The 15,984-nt window shown below is 37.7% G+C and overlaps 2 protein-coding genes across 2 annotated transcripts in view; both read right to left on the bottom strand.

Annotated features, from left to right (window-relative positions):
- Positions 1-15,984, bottom strand: part of LOC136256290 (uncharacterized) — a 220,142-nt gene that overhangs the window by 24,117 nt on the left and 180,041 nt on the right. The window contains exons 10-11 of the mRNA XM_066049211.1: positions 6,978-7,256; positions 159-449 (exon numbers count right to left, since the gene is read on the bottom strand). Of these exons, the coding sequence (XP_065905283.1) occupies positions 159-449; positions 6,978-7,256 (570 nt within the window). The remainder of the gene's footprint in view (positions 1-158; positions 450-6,977; positions 7,257-15,984) is intronic.
- Positions 9,943-12,120, bottom strand: LOC136256441 (uncharacterized). The gene is made up of 5 exons (XM_066049397.1): positions 11,741-12,120; positions 11,280-11,677; positions 11,098-11,232; positions 10,211-11,045; positions 9,943-10,100 (listed from the first exon to the last, which is right to left on the bottom strand). The coding sequence occupies exons 1-4, from the start codon at positions 12,118-12,120 to the stop codon at positions 10,993-10,995; spliced, it is 966 nt and encodes a 321-aa protein (XP_065905469.1). The 3' UTR covers positions 9,943-10,100; positions 10,211-10,992.

The following is a 15,984-nucleotide window of genomic DNA, read 5'->3' on the forward strand; positions in this document are numbered from 1 at the left end:
ACGTATATCTAAACTGTGGGCACATAAATATCCATGTTGTTATATACTGTCTTGCATACAGTGTGTACATCACATTGTCCTCAAGCTGTACTACTGTATTTCAACAATGATTTCATAGGACACCAATCATACTGACTAAAAACTTCATCCATACTCACCAAACACAGATATGGTAGCATTGTTAGATACCACACTTCCATCATCATTAGTAGCAATACAACGGTAAACACCTTCATCTTCTTCTGTGATCACACTAAATATCAGTTTAGGCGATGTGATACTAGCAGCTCTATAGGAAGGTCTTATCCAACTATCATTTGACGATTCATACTTCTCCCATTTGTAATATATAGGTGCCATTCCAGTTGCCGAACAAAACATCACTACTATTTGTCTCTCACCATTCCTACATACCTTTGACTTTGGATGATCTTTGATGTGTGGAATAGCTACGTTTAATAGTAAACATTAAAATTAGTATGCATGCTATAGCCGTGCACTGAACTCATGCAACAGCTACAATAAATTATACCTAAATCTTAAAGTACTAATAAAGAATCATGGTCGTTTCAGATTATGGAAATTGCTTTTGTATGAATTTTCTCTCAGATTGTAGAGTTACTAAAAAACCTGCATAGTGTACAACTATGCAACTCAATGAAATTTCAAAGATTTTAGCTACACTCATGCAATATTCAATCATGGTCTACATTACTTTAGTTCATCACCGCTCAATCAGCATTTTTCAGTTCCATTTGTGAGTGGTAACAGGGACTATACATGTCTTTTTAAAGCCAAGATAGATACCATATTTGGCAGTTACTACTATTATTGGTGTAGCATCAAATGTCATTGCATCTACTATTTTTCAAGGGTGGCACTATTCAAGGCATAAGAAGCTCTTAAGCATGGAAACTTTTCAGTTTATTAAAGTAATAAAGACTGTTAATTTATATTTAGCAAGCGCATTTCTCTGGCAAAAGGGTTTGACCTCAAGATGAATGACATTCACCATTGAAAATACAATACTACAAGATAAGTAATCTACTTATCCTTGCTAAAGCAGCACTTCTATAGGAGCTCAGATAATAGCCACAGTATTTATTCAAGGGTGCCATTTATGCTGTTCTGTAAATAAACAATACAGCCATAATTCAAACAAGTGCAATGAGAAATTAGACATTAATTTTACATTGTAGAAATAAAAAGTAATGAAATAAGAAGGTCATCTACACTTGCAGCCATATTATAATGTGACTGGATTTTACAAAACCGATCCAAATCACACATCAGGAAAAATCAAACCAACACCACCAGTTACTGTAATAGCTACTTTACCATATTATCAGTTTTGACCATCTGCATTACCCAAATAACTTGAGGCTGGTTAAAAGAGAGTCTTTTCTGGGTTGTGTTGCGAGCTGGAATGGTAGTTTTTGTCTGATCTTGTAAAGAATCTGACTTGACAAGAAATCAGTGATGTACTGGTGGATGGATCGATAATTGGCCAACATTTCTTGCATTGATTTTGCTGCATATCAGCCACTAAGAAGTCAGTACAGTCCTGGTTCTCGGCTGGTTATAGGAGATCTTTTCTGGGTTGTGTGACAAGTTCGAATGGTGGTTTCTAGCTATGTGAAGGACCTGGCTTGACAAGAATCAGTGGTGTACTGGTGGATGCCTCAATTCATTTGGAGGTCTATCTCTTGCCCACACTATACACTTTTCATCCTTAGTGAACAGTCGTGCTACTACTTAGCTTATCCAAATACTCATCTTATTTGGTAGGAAACCCTACAAGTAGCTATAAGTACTGTAGGTGGTCTAAAAAGTAACAATCTTGTGCAAATTTGCTTACTATTCTTGGAAAGTTATAATGGCTTGTTTAATTGAAACCAAAACTTCTAATGTGCAATTTGGATTGCTTTTTCAAAATTCAGTCACGTATACCAGTGCATATTAAATTCCACTTCAGTCACATGCAGTCTGTCAATAGTTTAGCTATGACTAATGTAGGGATCAAATCTCCACTAGTATAGCTGCAGGTGTAGGTAACCTCCTTATTTCATTGCTTTTATTTCTTATTTCATTGCTTTTATTTCTATGATCTCTACTCAAATGTAAAATTATACTTTTTGTTACACTTGTATTTTGTAATAACATAATTCATTACTGGCAAATTATCACAACCACCAGTGGCTAAACAAGTTCCTCAGACCTCTCAACCTGGAAGCAGACCTGGTCATGAGAAAGCCAACCATTTACCCCCCCTCCCCCATGCAGCTGTGAAGCCTACAATTCTTTGTGATGGGGCTAATGCACACTCATTTGTTTTAAGAAGAAAAATGTTTAAAAGGCACAACTAGCTAGCTATGTGGGTGCAATATTGCTGTTTATTACAGCTAATAATATCTTTATGCGATAGTGTAACCTACACTATGATAATAACCTACCATAATTCGCTTTATTTTCGTGCAAAAAAAATTCATGATAAAAGTTTTGTGTAAAAATACTTTCTTATGATTTATGTAAATGACTGTTCTGTTAGAGTAGTTTGATCCTGTATAAAATTTTTTGTGCAAGAAATTTTCGTACAAATTTTGCATATGAAAATTATTTTACAACGAAAAAAGAGCAAATTACGGCACTTTGTTCCATCATTGAATCACGTGATATCAGTCTCAATTTCTGTAATGCACTAGTTAGCATCGTTAAAATCACCTCTCATTTCTTGAGTATAAATTATAGGCATGTAGCACTAGTAGATTCAGCGCTCAGCACATTGTCACACTTGCTGATACTCTGAACAATGCATCTTACAAATCCACACAACTTTCCTCACCTTTATGGTTTTAATGTGCACTGAGTATTTCCCAAGGATTTCATCTTCAAATATAAATGCTGAGTTAGTTGAGTTCAAAACTAGTACTCGCTCGTGACACAGTCAAAATTATGAAAAACTTCCCAGAATACAGAGGTGCCCCACTGCTCTAATTAATTTATCACATGATACCTGTATCTGGTACAAAGGATGCTTTGTGGCTTAAATATGGGTGACTAAGTGTGCCTTAAGAAATTTTATTGGAAATCATGAGAAATCATGAGATCAGCAAACGGTCATGACATCAAGGCTGAAATCGTGTGTCTCATATCCAAATCGTGATAGTTGAGAGGTCTGCAGGCTGTGTTATTTCTAAAAACCAGGTGCCCAGTAAACACTATTTCTTGAATTTAACTCCCTTTATATAAATTAACACACAGAGCATGCTATTATTTATTTATTTCTCGCCCTGTTTTGTAACAATACGTTAAAATTAAATGTATTTAGGTATTCAACAATTATTGCAATGCATCACTAAGGAAGCATAACTCTAGCAAACCACTTTAAAATTACCCAAAGAAGTATAGTATTACTGTTCTATAATTTGTCTATCACATTTTCATATGCAAATTCTCTACATATAGCTTTATGGGTACTCTTAATTTTCGTTTGTGTACAAAGGGGATACGTCCCTTTTCAACTTGAGAAGATACGCCATTCCTGGTAACTTACAAGGTCTGTTACATTGTTTTTCAGTTATTATATGCATGTTACAGCACGTAGGCTAAACTGTTTCACCTTACCTGCCACACCCCCTTCAAGTAAACATGACGAAAACAGACAGTTAAATTTTAATACAATACGTAAACAACCTGAATGAAGGTTTATTTTCTGTAGCTCAAAGCCTGTTTGCTCATGTGGGAGTTGGACAGGCATACCTACATGCAGACACAAAGACACGCAGACACATGGTTTTAGCAAAACCAATTTCAGTAAACCAGGTGCACGCCCACAACTGGCCTTTGGTTGGCTGTGGGTAGACGCCTATTTAAAAAAATATATTTTGCAACTAGCCCCATGGGGGGTATCTGCTATTTATATATGTATCATAATTTGAGCTGAAATTGTCCCAATAGTTATAATGTAGTCAGGGCTTGTGTGACAATGTAATGGTGAAAAGGACATCCTAAAGAGAGTTCTTAGTATACTGTAGTACCCTCCAATTAACAGATCTAGGAGGGGGGGGGGGGGGGGGGTTCTCTGTCAGCAAAGTTTTTGAAAAATGCTGTTACCATGTAACTGTAACATCATTGACTCTGGAAGTAGTTTGAGAGAAGAGATGATGCAGAAATATTGTGATATTAGGGAAATTATGAACAAAACTAAACTATGTATGTATATAGCAGTTATAAGCCAAGGTTGGGTTTGGAAACTCTTTTTAGATTAACTAATTCTTTTTAGAAAAAAACATTGCTTTGTTAGATTTTAAGGCTATTTTAATGTATTAATGGGCTATAATAAAAGTAGCCATTACTTTAGATTAGATCGTAAGGTAATGTTTAATCAAACAGTGAATTGCAAAGCAGAAAGAATAGTTACGTACCTCAAGGTTGGATCCCGAGGTCCTTTTATTTAAATAGTAGACTGTAAGAGATTTAAAATGCTCACATCATATGTATAATATGTACCTTTATACTTTCCTGTGATACAGGCTGCTATTTTTAATATTGCTTTTACAACTAGTCCAATCATCATTTGTGACCGGATTTACAAAAAGGTGTCTTCCACACACATCCAATTCCATGAACTTGGAAGGCCATAACTTTGTGTTTAAGAAACGCACAAATCTGAAATTTTCCCTATTCATTAAGCTATGTTGGCACTCACAACTGACCAAATTTCAGGTCAATAACTTGTTGTATTTCAATTTTATGAATCGTCAAAGTTGGCAAATTAGATGTGTGTGGAAGACCCCTTTTTGCAAATCCGGTCACATTTACAACTACCCCAGAATCCCTTACTACACAAATAGCTTTTGGCCACACACTAGCCCCTTTTAACCCCTGGCAACTGCACAAAAAAGAATATTGCTTGACCCATTATAAAATTAATTGCATGACTGAACGTTTTCCCAAACTATCACTTACTGAAATGCAAAAGGGCTTCATTCTCAGCCACGTTCCACCCATTAGTGGACAGCAATATGAAAAGTACCTCTGCAATCAGTCCAGTTCAAGTCAATAGTCACTAAAAATTATGACTGAATGCATATCCTAATTATCAATTACTGATTCAGAAATGTACAGTAGCTTCAGTTTCAACTACAATATGTTCCACCTATTGTGCAGCATTACAAATGAAGAACAGTACAAGAAGTGCCTTTACAATCAATCCAGTCACACTATTGATATTAAACCACTGAGGCCATCACATGGTATCAGAAAATGAACACCTAATAAACACTTGCATGGTAGTAGAGATACAAAGGAGGACATGCATTGTAGTTGCAGTGGTTAGTGAAAAGGCATGTCTTGGTCTGAAACAGTGATGAAGTCTACTCAGTAGCCTTAACCATAGTCGAGTTGTGCTTGGCTAAAGACATCAGTTAGTCAGCAGAAAATTCTAGATTTTTTATTATTTCATGGAATAATTAATGAAATCTTCCTGACCCTCCATTCCATGTGTTACCTGTTCTTGATGTGGTAACAGACACAAAGGGAAATTTATGACCTTAGAAAGGACCTGACTTAATGGGAAGTAGTGGTACAAGTTTGCATGGGTGGCTTTCTACGGTTGGCCAGACAATTTTTGTGTTGATTCAAGTAGTAAGAAGCTAGTGTAGTTCTATTAATGGGTAAATGGAAACAATGGGAATGGAAATGGATAAAACAGAAGTGGATACATATACAGTAGACTGCAGAAAAAAGTTAACGTTTTGTAATTTTAATTACGCTGTAGTAGCGTAATTACAAAGTGTAATTACGAATTATGCTCTATTGGTAACTATGAGTATATTGTATATATGGCTGGTGAAAAACTACTTTTTTGCATAATTACAGATTACGGTCAAAACGTAATTACAGTACAAAAATGGTAATTACTTAGTAATCACACCGTAATTACAATTACGAAACGTTAACTTTATTTTGCAACCTACTGTACATATATCCTGGGGTAAAATCTTCACTTAGTGGCCACCTCTTAAAGACAACCTCATTAAAAGACTACAAAGACCACATTGTGTGTCCCAAAAGATAGCTATAAGGCATTCTTGATAGCCTCATTAATAAGGCCACTTAATGAGCACCTTTTTACAAACTATTTCTTTAAATTGTATATAATAATTGCTAAGTTCTGAATTATGTTTTCCATGATGCATAGAAAGATCAGTGTTATCTTTCATATTTTGGTCCACACTTCACTCAAATAATCAGACTATTTACACCATAAATGAGCTACAGTAGCTACAATATTATAACAATACAAGAGGTGGTCTTATAAACAGGTGGTCTTGTATAGAAGTGGTCTTTTAAATAAGCAGCTTTTGTAAAGATGTGGTCTTTGTATAAAGGTGATTATGAAGAGGTCTAATTAATGAGGTCAGCTACCTTAGCTATCTTTGCTAAGGTAGCTGACCTCATTAATAAGAAGTCTTCATGATCACCTTTATACAAAGACCATAGGTTATCTTTGTAAATGGTGGTGTTTAAGAGGAGGCCACAAAGAGAGGGTTTTACTCTAGGATACATGTATAATAATTATGATGATATGACCATTTCTGTTCTCCATTTTCCATTTCCAATTGTCCCATATACCGATAATTATTTTTGTCTCTAGCGTTCAACTATTATCCCTGCATGTTCATTTAAAGCCTAGGCAGTGTTCATCCCTCCAAACTCCACTCAATAATATATTAATTTAATCTTTTTGAAAAAAAAAGCAGCTGCTGGTACACAAAACACACTAGAAAGTAAGTAAACATACTGATGCACTGAGTGCTTATATGATTGCTCACTCTTTTTAGCAAGTTATAACAAAATGAAATACTGAAAATCATTCATTTTAGACCTACTGAAATGTTGTTTGGATTGATTTTCTATAATCCAGTCACACATAATATTATAATATGGACATTATACCTACTTACAGTATCTACCTGCTAGGGTTAGTTTTGCCTTTTTTGATATAGATCTTTTTTGGTTTGCCCAAGCTACACAGTAATATGTTCCAATATCATCTTTAGTCACATTGGGGATAGTGAGTGTACTGGTGGTCAGTTCTGGTAAAGACACTTGTACAGGCCTGGGTAAGGTATCTTTTCCTCTCCATCTTACTGAAATTTTACCATATGCTTGAATGGAACATGTGAATACAGCACTAAGTGGAGCAGCAGCTCTGACATCAGTAGGATGAGTGATGAAGCGAGGACCTAAAACTATAAAATATAAGAAGACCACTGTTACTCTGTACCTTGTACGTACATACATGTATGTACTGCATCTGTATTAGTGAAGTGGCTTAGCAAAATTATTGTCACAGGGTGCACCATTTTTGGTACACAAGTTCTTCATGGTGGACTTATCATTACTAAAAGGGGTGCTCACCAATACTAATTATGTGTGGTCAGAATGCAAAACTGCTAAAGGTATTGAAAGTGGCTTTAGTATAGTACATTTATGTACATCATATATACAGCCCTTGTACACTAGAATATTATACAGTGAAATGCAACAATTATCTATGTTTACCTTTCCTTTTCGTTCAATAACATGTAAGCAGAATTCACACAAAAACAGCTAAACTGTGCAAAAAGGATCAGCCTTTAATAGTCTGAATGAAAAGTTGTGAAATCAAAGGTGGCATCCAAGAAATGACTGCAATGATGCTAAATTAAATGCTAATAAATGTTAATAATTCAAACAGCCATTATTAAAATTTATGTACTTTTTGTTTACATTTTTATGTACTCTTTTTACCCCACATTGACTGTTTTATTAGAGTATCTCAACTGCATGATTTATAGTTGTTTGATTTTTGCCTTGTAACTTTATAGCTGTCTAACCATCAAAACGCACTATATACTACGATGGCTAGCAAAAGTATACACTAATTTTGAAGTTATCCGCATAAGCAGTTTACCCTGTAGCAGTGACAGAAATTACATGAATAAATGTTCATAGTACCATGGACAGTTATCAGGACTGCAATGATGCTATACCCTATACCCTACCTGGCAGACAGCCACCACCACATAGAACAGACTGTTTTGAAGTGGTGTACAGTACCAAACTAGTTTGTGTGAAGAATACGTAAATTTATAAGTAGGCTTGAGGCAATTATCCTTTGAAATAGCCTATTATACTTTTGAGCAGTGCTCAAAAATCCAGCCTACTATTCTCAAAATTATGCTTTCGAAATCAATATGCTCTAGAGTTGGCTGTTTTATTAGATTATATACTGTATCAGCCTTTCCTGACTGCTGTATTAGAGTAATTGTCTGCTCATTGATCTTGAAGTGTGATTATGCAACCAAATACTAAGAATATTACGAAATGCGGTTAAAATTACATGATAAATAATAATGAATGAATAATTAAATAAATTATGTTGGAGAAAACTACAAGGCCTAGAGACATGAACTAAGCGGGGATAGATTTGCCTGTGAATGAAGGCACAGCCGTATAATAAGTACGCCTGTTCATGCTGATGACTTGACCGTACATGCAATTCTATATAACGCCCATCACCATGCCCTTGCTTAATTACAGATTGCACGAAGGAGAAGATTATTAAACATCCGCGGAGTGATAGCAGGAGAGCCAGAGGCCACTTTACACGTAAACAACAAGATTACAAGTAAGTTTAAATGTTTGTAACTGTGTATTTTGTATGCAGGATATGCACTCCAGTGAACAACCAGCTGATTCCCAGCTGGAATACCAGCTGATTCGCTCGTAAACAACCAGCTGATGCACTTGTGAACTAGGTAATGAGTAATGTAATACTTGTAGTTGTACTATAGTTACATCTTCATCCTTCATCTGGCTTGCTAGAGGCTGGAATTATTTTCCACCTGGCTTAACTACTATAGCTACTCTACTGTGCCGGTGTCAGTAATAAACAAGAAGATGCATTGCTGCATATACAACAATGTGTAACTATTTCCTGTATGTTGTGCATACATAATATTATAGACTGATCACTGTCCAATGTCACACCGCTGATATACTGGCACATCACCAGTGGCTTCTAGTTACAATAGAGTCTGTTGTGCCATATTGGCTTGATTGGGATCATTTGCTAATTGTGCCATCACCATGTTCCCTTGTTCTGCATAGCCTCACTTCACTGCTGAGTCATATTCAGAGACACGTCAAACCTACAATATAAACTTTCAATAGTTAACTTAACTTGGTTTTTGTGTCAGTTGTGTTTTAGTATTGTGGTTTCTGATGCCAGTTAAGGTTACGGGATACCGGATACTACTACCACGGTTGAAGCCAAAAAAATCGTCCATTTACGCATGTTGAATATAAATTATAGTGTCAACATATCACATATATAATTGTCTTTTACAGGAACGACGGTGACGGAGGATACTCTAGAAGACACTGCACTATTAACCTTGAAAGTGTGACAATCGGCGCGCCAAATATTGTATTTTATGCACTTATTTTAAACGTACTTTTTACATAATATCATTGTATTTCATAGTATTTAGGTCTCCAGAAAGTAAGGAAGTAGTTGCGTCAAGGAATACAAACTGACGGCAAAATTTATGATCACTACGATGTTTTCAATCGACAATTATCGAAAATTTTGCCCTGCAACCGGGTCCATGTATCCTTTTCGAAACAAAACTCTCCGTGTTGCACTGCTAAATTTATCTGTTAACCCGTTGGTGTCTACTTTACTAAGCAGAGAGTGGTAAATGTCTAGAATTTTGGTTCGCGAGCAGACAAGCCACCTTAATGTAAATTAGGACTGATAACACGCATGCGTACAAGAGTTTCGCGGTGTATCTATGGTATATCTAAGCATAGATACTATGCTAATAACGCAGCCAGCTGCCTCTACACGTGTCGGTGTTGCAATTTTCGTTACGCGAAAGTTTGTCTACATCTTGTAGTGTGTTTGAAGGTAATATTATTATTATACATACGTACATTTTTAAAATGAAAAATCTAAATTACAGTTGTAGTGTGAACAACGGCTAACAAAAGGAACAAACTTGACAGACACATTTCCCGTGGCATATATCGTAAGAGGAGAGTATCTGCTAGAAAAGAAGATAACACAACAGTTAACAACAGCACAGCAGAGACAGTTAATGATAGTAGAATAATTAAACTACAACAGCTACAGGAACATTTACATATTGTAGCTCACCATGTAGCAACTTGCTCACCCTGTGAACAGAAGTCTCCGCAGGACCACATAATATCTGTAAGGGAAGAACGCAGACAAGGACTAGCATCAATTCTTACCACCCGTTGTGCTGGTTGCCATACCGAGTTCTCCTTCTCCACATCTGTTAGAGTCAGTGGACCAACCGGTGGTCAGTACTGGGAGAGTAATTTAGCTGCAGTATGGGGCCAGATGTCAACGGGTGGTGGTCATGCCCCATTACAGGAGTCTATGGCAACTCTTGGAGTCCCAACCATGACAAAGCGATCCTTTATTGCTGCTGAGAAATGTATCGGAGAGTGGTGGTCAACTCTTCTTGAAGATTCCATGAGACAGGCAGGCCAGGAAGAGCGGCAGATAGCAATTTCCAAGAATCGCACTTGTCTGGGTGACCCAGCCATCACAGTCATCTTAGATGGGGGGTGGAGTAAACATGCCCATAAACATTCTTACAATGCGAAAAGTGGGGTGGGAGTCATCATTGGATTAGAGACACAGAAGATATTGTTCATGGGTGTCCGGAACAAATACTGCTCAATATGTAGTCATACCGATGATCCTCCACTACATTCTTGTTACAAGAATTGGGATGGCTCTTCATCTGCCATGGAATCAAGCATCATTGCTGAAGGTTTTCAGAAGTGTATACAGCAACATGGGGTGAAGTACAGCAAGTTCATAGGTGATGGTGACAGCTCTGTTTGGTCAACTCTGGTTTCTGCAGTTCCCTGGGGTTTCGCCATTGAGAAAGTGGAATGTGCAAATCACTCAGTCAAGTGCTTTCGCACACAACTGGAGAATTTAGTTTCCAACAATCCTAGTTACAAAGGTAGAGGAAAGTTAACGGAGGCAATGTGGAAACGACTCACCAGAGCAGCTCGCTGTGCAATCGTGATGAGGAGCAAAGAGCCAGACAGGACAACTGCCACTATCAAGCTGCAACAAGACCTCATGAATGGACCTCTCCACTGCTTTGGGTGCCACACCAACTGCAGCATAGATTTCTGTAAAACAGCACAAAAGCATAAGAACACAAACACCAACAACTCACCATCAACTTCCACTGCATCAGTATCACCCCCGATTGTAGCTATTAACACGCCCACAATATCAACCCCTACTCCAGCTATTAATATGCCCACTACATCCACTAGCCCAGCACCATCAGACAGCAGTACTAATACTCCACAACTTGATTTGCTTCCTACCACATTGTCAGCTTCAGCATCATCTTCTGGCCTCCATCCACCTGATGAATGTCCAGATGACCTTGATGATCTGATGACTGAACAGGCACAGCACTGGATATATGCCACAAGTGATGAGTGTCTGGATGAAGTGAGAGACATCCCAGAAGAAGATCTGCAAAACATTGACATGGGAATGATATGCGATATCCAGCGAGCTGTTAGTAGACTGGTGAGCAAGGCTCCACAGGTAATTGGTAAGCTAAAATGAGTTGTGAGAATTAATATTCAGTATGCACACGCTACAGGTAATTTTACGACCAACCTGGCAGAAAGCTGGATGCATATCAGGTCGAAGTTTGACGGTGGGAAGCAAATCAATAGAGTCCAGAACGGCTCCTGGCAAGGCCGTTGTGCTGGAGCTGGACTACGCTGCAACTTGGGACCATCTTGGGGACCACTGGCATGGGAGAAGGTTATTGGCGCTCCACCTGATGTCTTCGTGGCTTCTGGACAGAATGCTGTACAATGCTGTGAGAAGGATAGGAAGCGGAAGGCTACTGATGAGTCTAAAGAAAGGAGGAAACGGGCAAAATACTGTACAGCATCTGTTGATAACAGTATAAGCTCACAAAGAGCATACTCCAGGTAATACAAAAGTTTAGTTATTGCAGAATATGCATACCAGTTAAAGGGAACACACATTTTACCTAAGTTTCATACCAGCAAGCAATTTTAGTTGCATTACAGCAGAATCACTCTTAAAGAATACTCCCTGTAGAGGACACTGTATGTTTAATTTATCAAGAGGAAAGAGAACAACCTTCTTATAGCAGTAAAATTTCAGTTGGTCCCAAAGTGTCCATTAAATAGAGGTTCTGCTGCATAGTGACTAAAATTATACAGAATAGCATTAGAATCACAATGAAATTTGCCAACTGACATGCTGTAAATTGTGTAGAAGCTTACACACTGTACACACCACCCACTTTATAGCATAGAAATTGTCCTTCAAAAATATGTCCACCCTGTAGTATCCATTTTCTCTACACTTTTCATAAATATTGCACAAATCCTTTTATACCATCCTTTACCATATAGACATGATGGTGAAACTGAAGTGGATGATGTTCCCAGCCACCTCCCATGCTCCCGATTACAGAAACTGTCATTGGCATTCTACAGAAGCAAGATACTCATTGACACCAATGCCATGAAGAGAGTTGAACTGCTTACCTCACAACAGGGAGATGATGACACTGCAAGGGCAATTTGGAAAGCTGAAAGGAGTCTACGCATCACCTCTTCAAACGTTAAGAATATTGACCAACGCAGATCAACTACTGCTTCTGCTCCACTTGTCCAGCAACTGCTTTACAGCAACTTCAAGGGGAACACAGCCACCCGGTATGGTTTAGCACAGGAAAGAGTCAGCTCTATCAAGTACTTGGAATGGCTGAAACAAAGTGGATCTGCTGGGGCTACAATCAACCGCAATTGTGGTTTAGTCATATCAGCTACTCACTCATGGCTAGCTGCAACACCAGACGCATGGGTCAAGGATCCATCTGCCTCACCACCAGAAGGCTTGGTTGAGTTTAAAAATCCCTATAGTTATAAGGATTTGCTCTTGCAAGAAGCGTTACACTGCAAATGTTGTAACTGTTTGGAGAAGGCCGACGGCTTGTTATCACTGAAACGCAGCCACGAGTATCACTTCCAGATCCAGTTCGCCATGTTTTGTACGGGCAGGAAATGGTGTGACATTTACATTTGAGCCAAGGACAGCCACTGTGAGAGGATCCAGTACGATGAAGGGTTCTGCTCCAAAGTTATTCCGAAGTTGAAGCGATTTTACTTCTGTGCCATTCTGCCTGAGCTGACCCTTTCTTGCCAGCCAATATGGGAGCCCAAGGAATGGATAGACGACGAAGACAACTGGATGGGCATGGTTGAGGGTATCTCTTCTTAACTGTTGGTCGACTCCCGCGTTGCCGGCGTAGATTCGTTGCGTAGCCGTAGATTGGGATAGAAAGTTGGCTTTGTGTGCCGGTATTCCACTGCAAACTAATTCATAATAGTATATAATCTTGTAATCATACTAATTCATGTAGAATATCTATTTGTTATCACTTTATTTATTACTATTACTTGTATAATATCAACTTCTTCAGAACCCTCGAACTGAAACAGTGCCAACGTGGTGTCTCTAAATATAGATTTGCGCACAAATTACGTAAAAAATATTTTCCATCGTGTTATTGTTATATTCGGTAAGTAGCGGGTATCCCGTAACCTTAAACTCCCTTTACTGTGTACGTATGCATATGTATCATTTCCTGTGCATCTTTTCTACATGATCTGCACACACTGTGTTGGCCATGCACTGTTTGTACATGCCCCATTAGTAGGTTGTCCCGTTGGTGATTGTACTTGGTTGCATTTGCCCCGGGCCTAGATAAACAATAAAAATAACAATATTGCACATTTTCTTGATATAGAATTCAGTAATAATGTGTAGTGCATTCATGCTTTGTTGTATTTTTGGTGCACGCATTGCATATTTTCTTGAAACTTGTCCTTTTATGCTGGAATAATGCTTGATGCTTTTGCTAGCCTATTATGCTTGAAATTAGGCCAGTATAATTGGCACAAGCCTATTTATAAACAATATAAATGGTGTTTGTTCTTTGAATTACAAAGCAGCTCCATTGAAACCAGCTAGATATGTTTGCTAAGGTAATTTATATCCCGGCATACACCTTTTCTGAAATCTCACCTTGACTTGTACATTGTCTATTCTTGCAGCACTCTACCTTTTAATCAAAAATTTAGGTGTAAAATTGCATTCTGTAGGGAGGAGGTTGTAAACAATTACAGCACCATCCATGACTCAGCAATCACAGCATGTTGATGATTGAATGCAATTAAGGAGGAAAACTCAAGAAACTTAATTATAAACTCTACTTACAGACTCCTCAACATGTTTAGGTTTCCTTTCTTTTCTTTAGTACAACATCACCTATACTCCAAATAACAAGATTGAAGGCTATAGACTTTTGCTAAGCATAAAATAAAATGCTTGACTACTACGCATATAAAGACACGCATTTTGAGAGATCAGATTTGTACTCGCATAAGCCCATATCTTTCAAGAGCAAACGAGTCATGACACTTAATAAGTAACCTAAGAATTGCCCCTCTGACCCCTATGCTCATAGCAGGGGTGGTGCAACAGATCAGAGTACGTGGGAAGGCAACTTTGGCAATAAAAGCTTCAATTATACAGTATAGACATGAATGCCATTCTTGGAGTCTAAGGACATTCCCCAGAAAGTTTTCGGCATTTAGAAGATCTGACATGGTATATGTACATTATGCAAATTCAGTAGCTATGTAAATTTAAAGTGATTATACAGTGTGTCTGTTAGTGGTTGACTGCTCTATTAGAGTATTCCAATCTTCTGTTACAAGCATTTACCATGTAACAAAAATAGAGGGCATGGCACTCCTTCTGAAATTAGTTAACAAACCCTTCAGAAGGATCTTCTGTACAATATGCATGTATTGTACTATTTCAAAACCAGAGAATTCTGGTGAATTAAGATACATGGTAGAGTGTAGTGTGGCGACTGTGGCCTAAGAATCTGGTACTACACTAGTGCATAATTAACAAGAAGAATAACCATGTGATTTCATGTATATAATTCCATGCTACCTTTACAAAACAGGGTAATTTTTGCTATGGAAATTCTCTCCACCTTTAATACTCATGTGACTGAGTTTGGAAAATAAAAATGATAACTTGCTATGCATACCAGGCAAACTACTCAAAGAAATGAGCCAAAAACTGGTATTGTAGGTAGATTAATCATCGTAGAATGGCCTTTCAGTGCAATGTATTTTGTTTATATTGACTTTTATTTTCCAGGCTGGAAGGACTCACATTGCCTACCACCCTCATGTTGGACAACCATAAAAATCTTCTGAGTTATAACCAACTATGAGTAGCAAGTGTGCAATTGAGATACTCTAATAGTTCAGTCACCCTATTAGAGCAGTCAGCTACATACTGTAAGAACTTACTATTATTAGAGCATTCATCTATGTTATGAGTTACCGTGTACAAACTTCAGGTATTTAACAAGTTACCCTGTAGAAATTTCAGCTCCATAACAAATCACCCATAGAGAGCTCAGCTATGTTATACGGAAGTCACCCTGTAGAGAATTCAGTTCCACATTTGAGCACAAAATTGCTCTAAGCATTCCAGAGATAAAAATTTACTCAATTTCTTCATTTTTCTTCTTTATCTCCTTTTCTTTGCATACTTACAAAAGTTATCATAAGATTCAAACACGCTATCCAATTGCCTTGAACTTTCGAACACATAAGGAGGGGTTAAAGGCAAATGTTGGTAGTAAGTTTAAATATGATATACAGCCATGGGGTTATTAATGACAATAACACTACTATGTTGCTACGCCTACATGGTAAAACACTTGCAGGAAGATGCCGAAAATTGGTACATGGATAGGTTAACTATATGAATTGAATTAAAGACCATGA

Source organism: Dysidea avara, chromosome 5 (assembly GCF_963678975.1).
Source record: "Dysidea avara chromosome 5, odDysAvar1.4, whole genome shotgun sequence".
Classification (NCBI taxonomy): domain Eukaryota; kingdom Metazoa; phylum Porifera; class Demospongiae; order Dictyoceratida; family Dysideidae; genus Dysidea; species Dysidea avara.

Bases quoted from the DNA above. Each gene is read 5' to 3' on its own strand.
- LOC136256441 (XM_066049397.1), bottom strand. From the start codon at position 12,120: ATGTGTGTTCCCTTTAACTGGTATGCATATTCTGCAATAACTAAACTT. The intron at 11,678-11,740 runs GTTGGTCGTAAA...AACTCATTTTAG, and splicing joins TGCATCCAGCTTTCTGCCAG to CTTACCAATTACCTGTGGAG. The intron at 11,233-11,279 runs GTGAGTTGTTGG...GCTGTTTTACAG, and splicing joins TGATGCAGTGGAAGTTGATG to AAATCTATGCTGCAGTTGGT.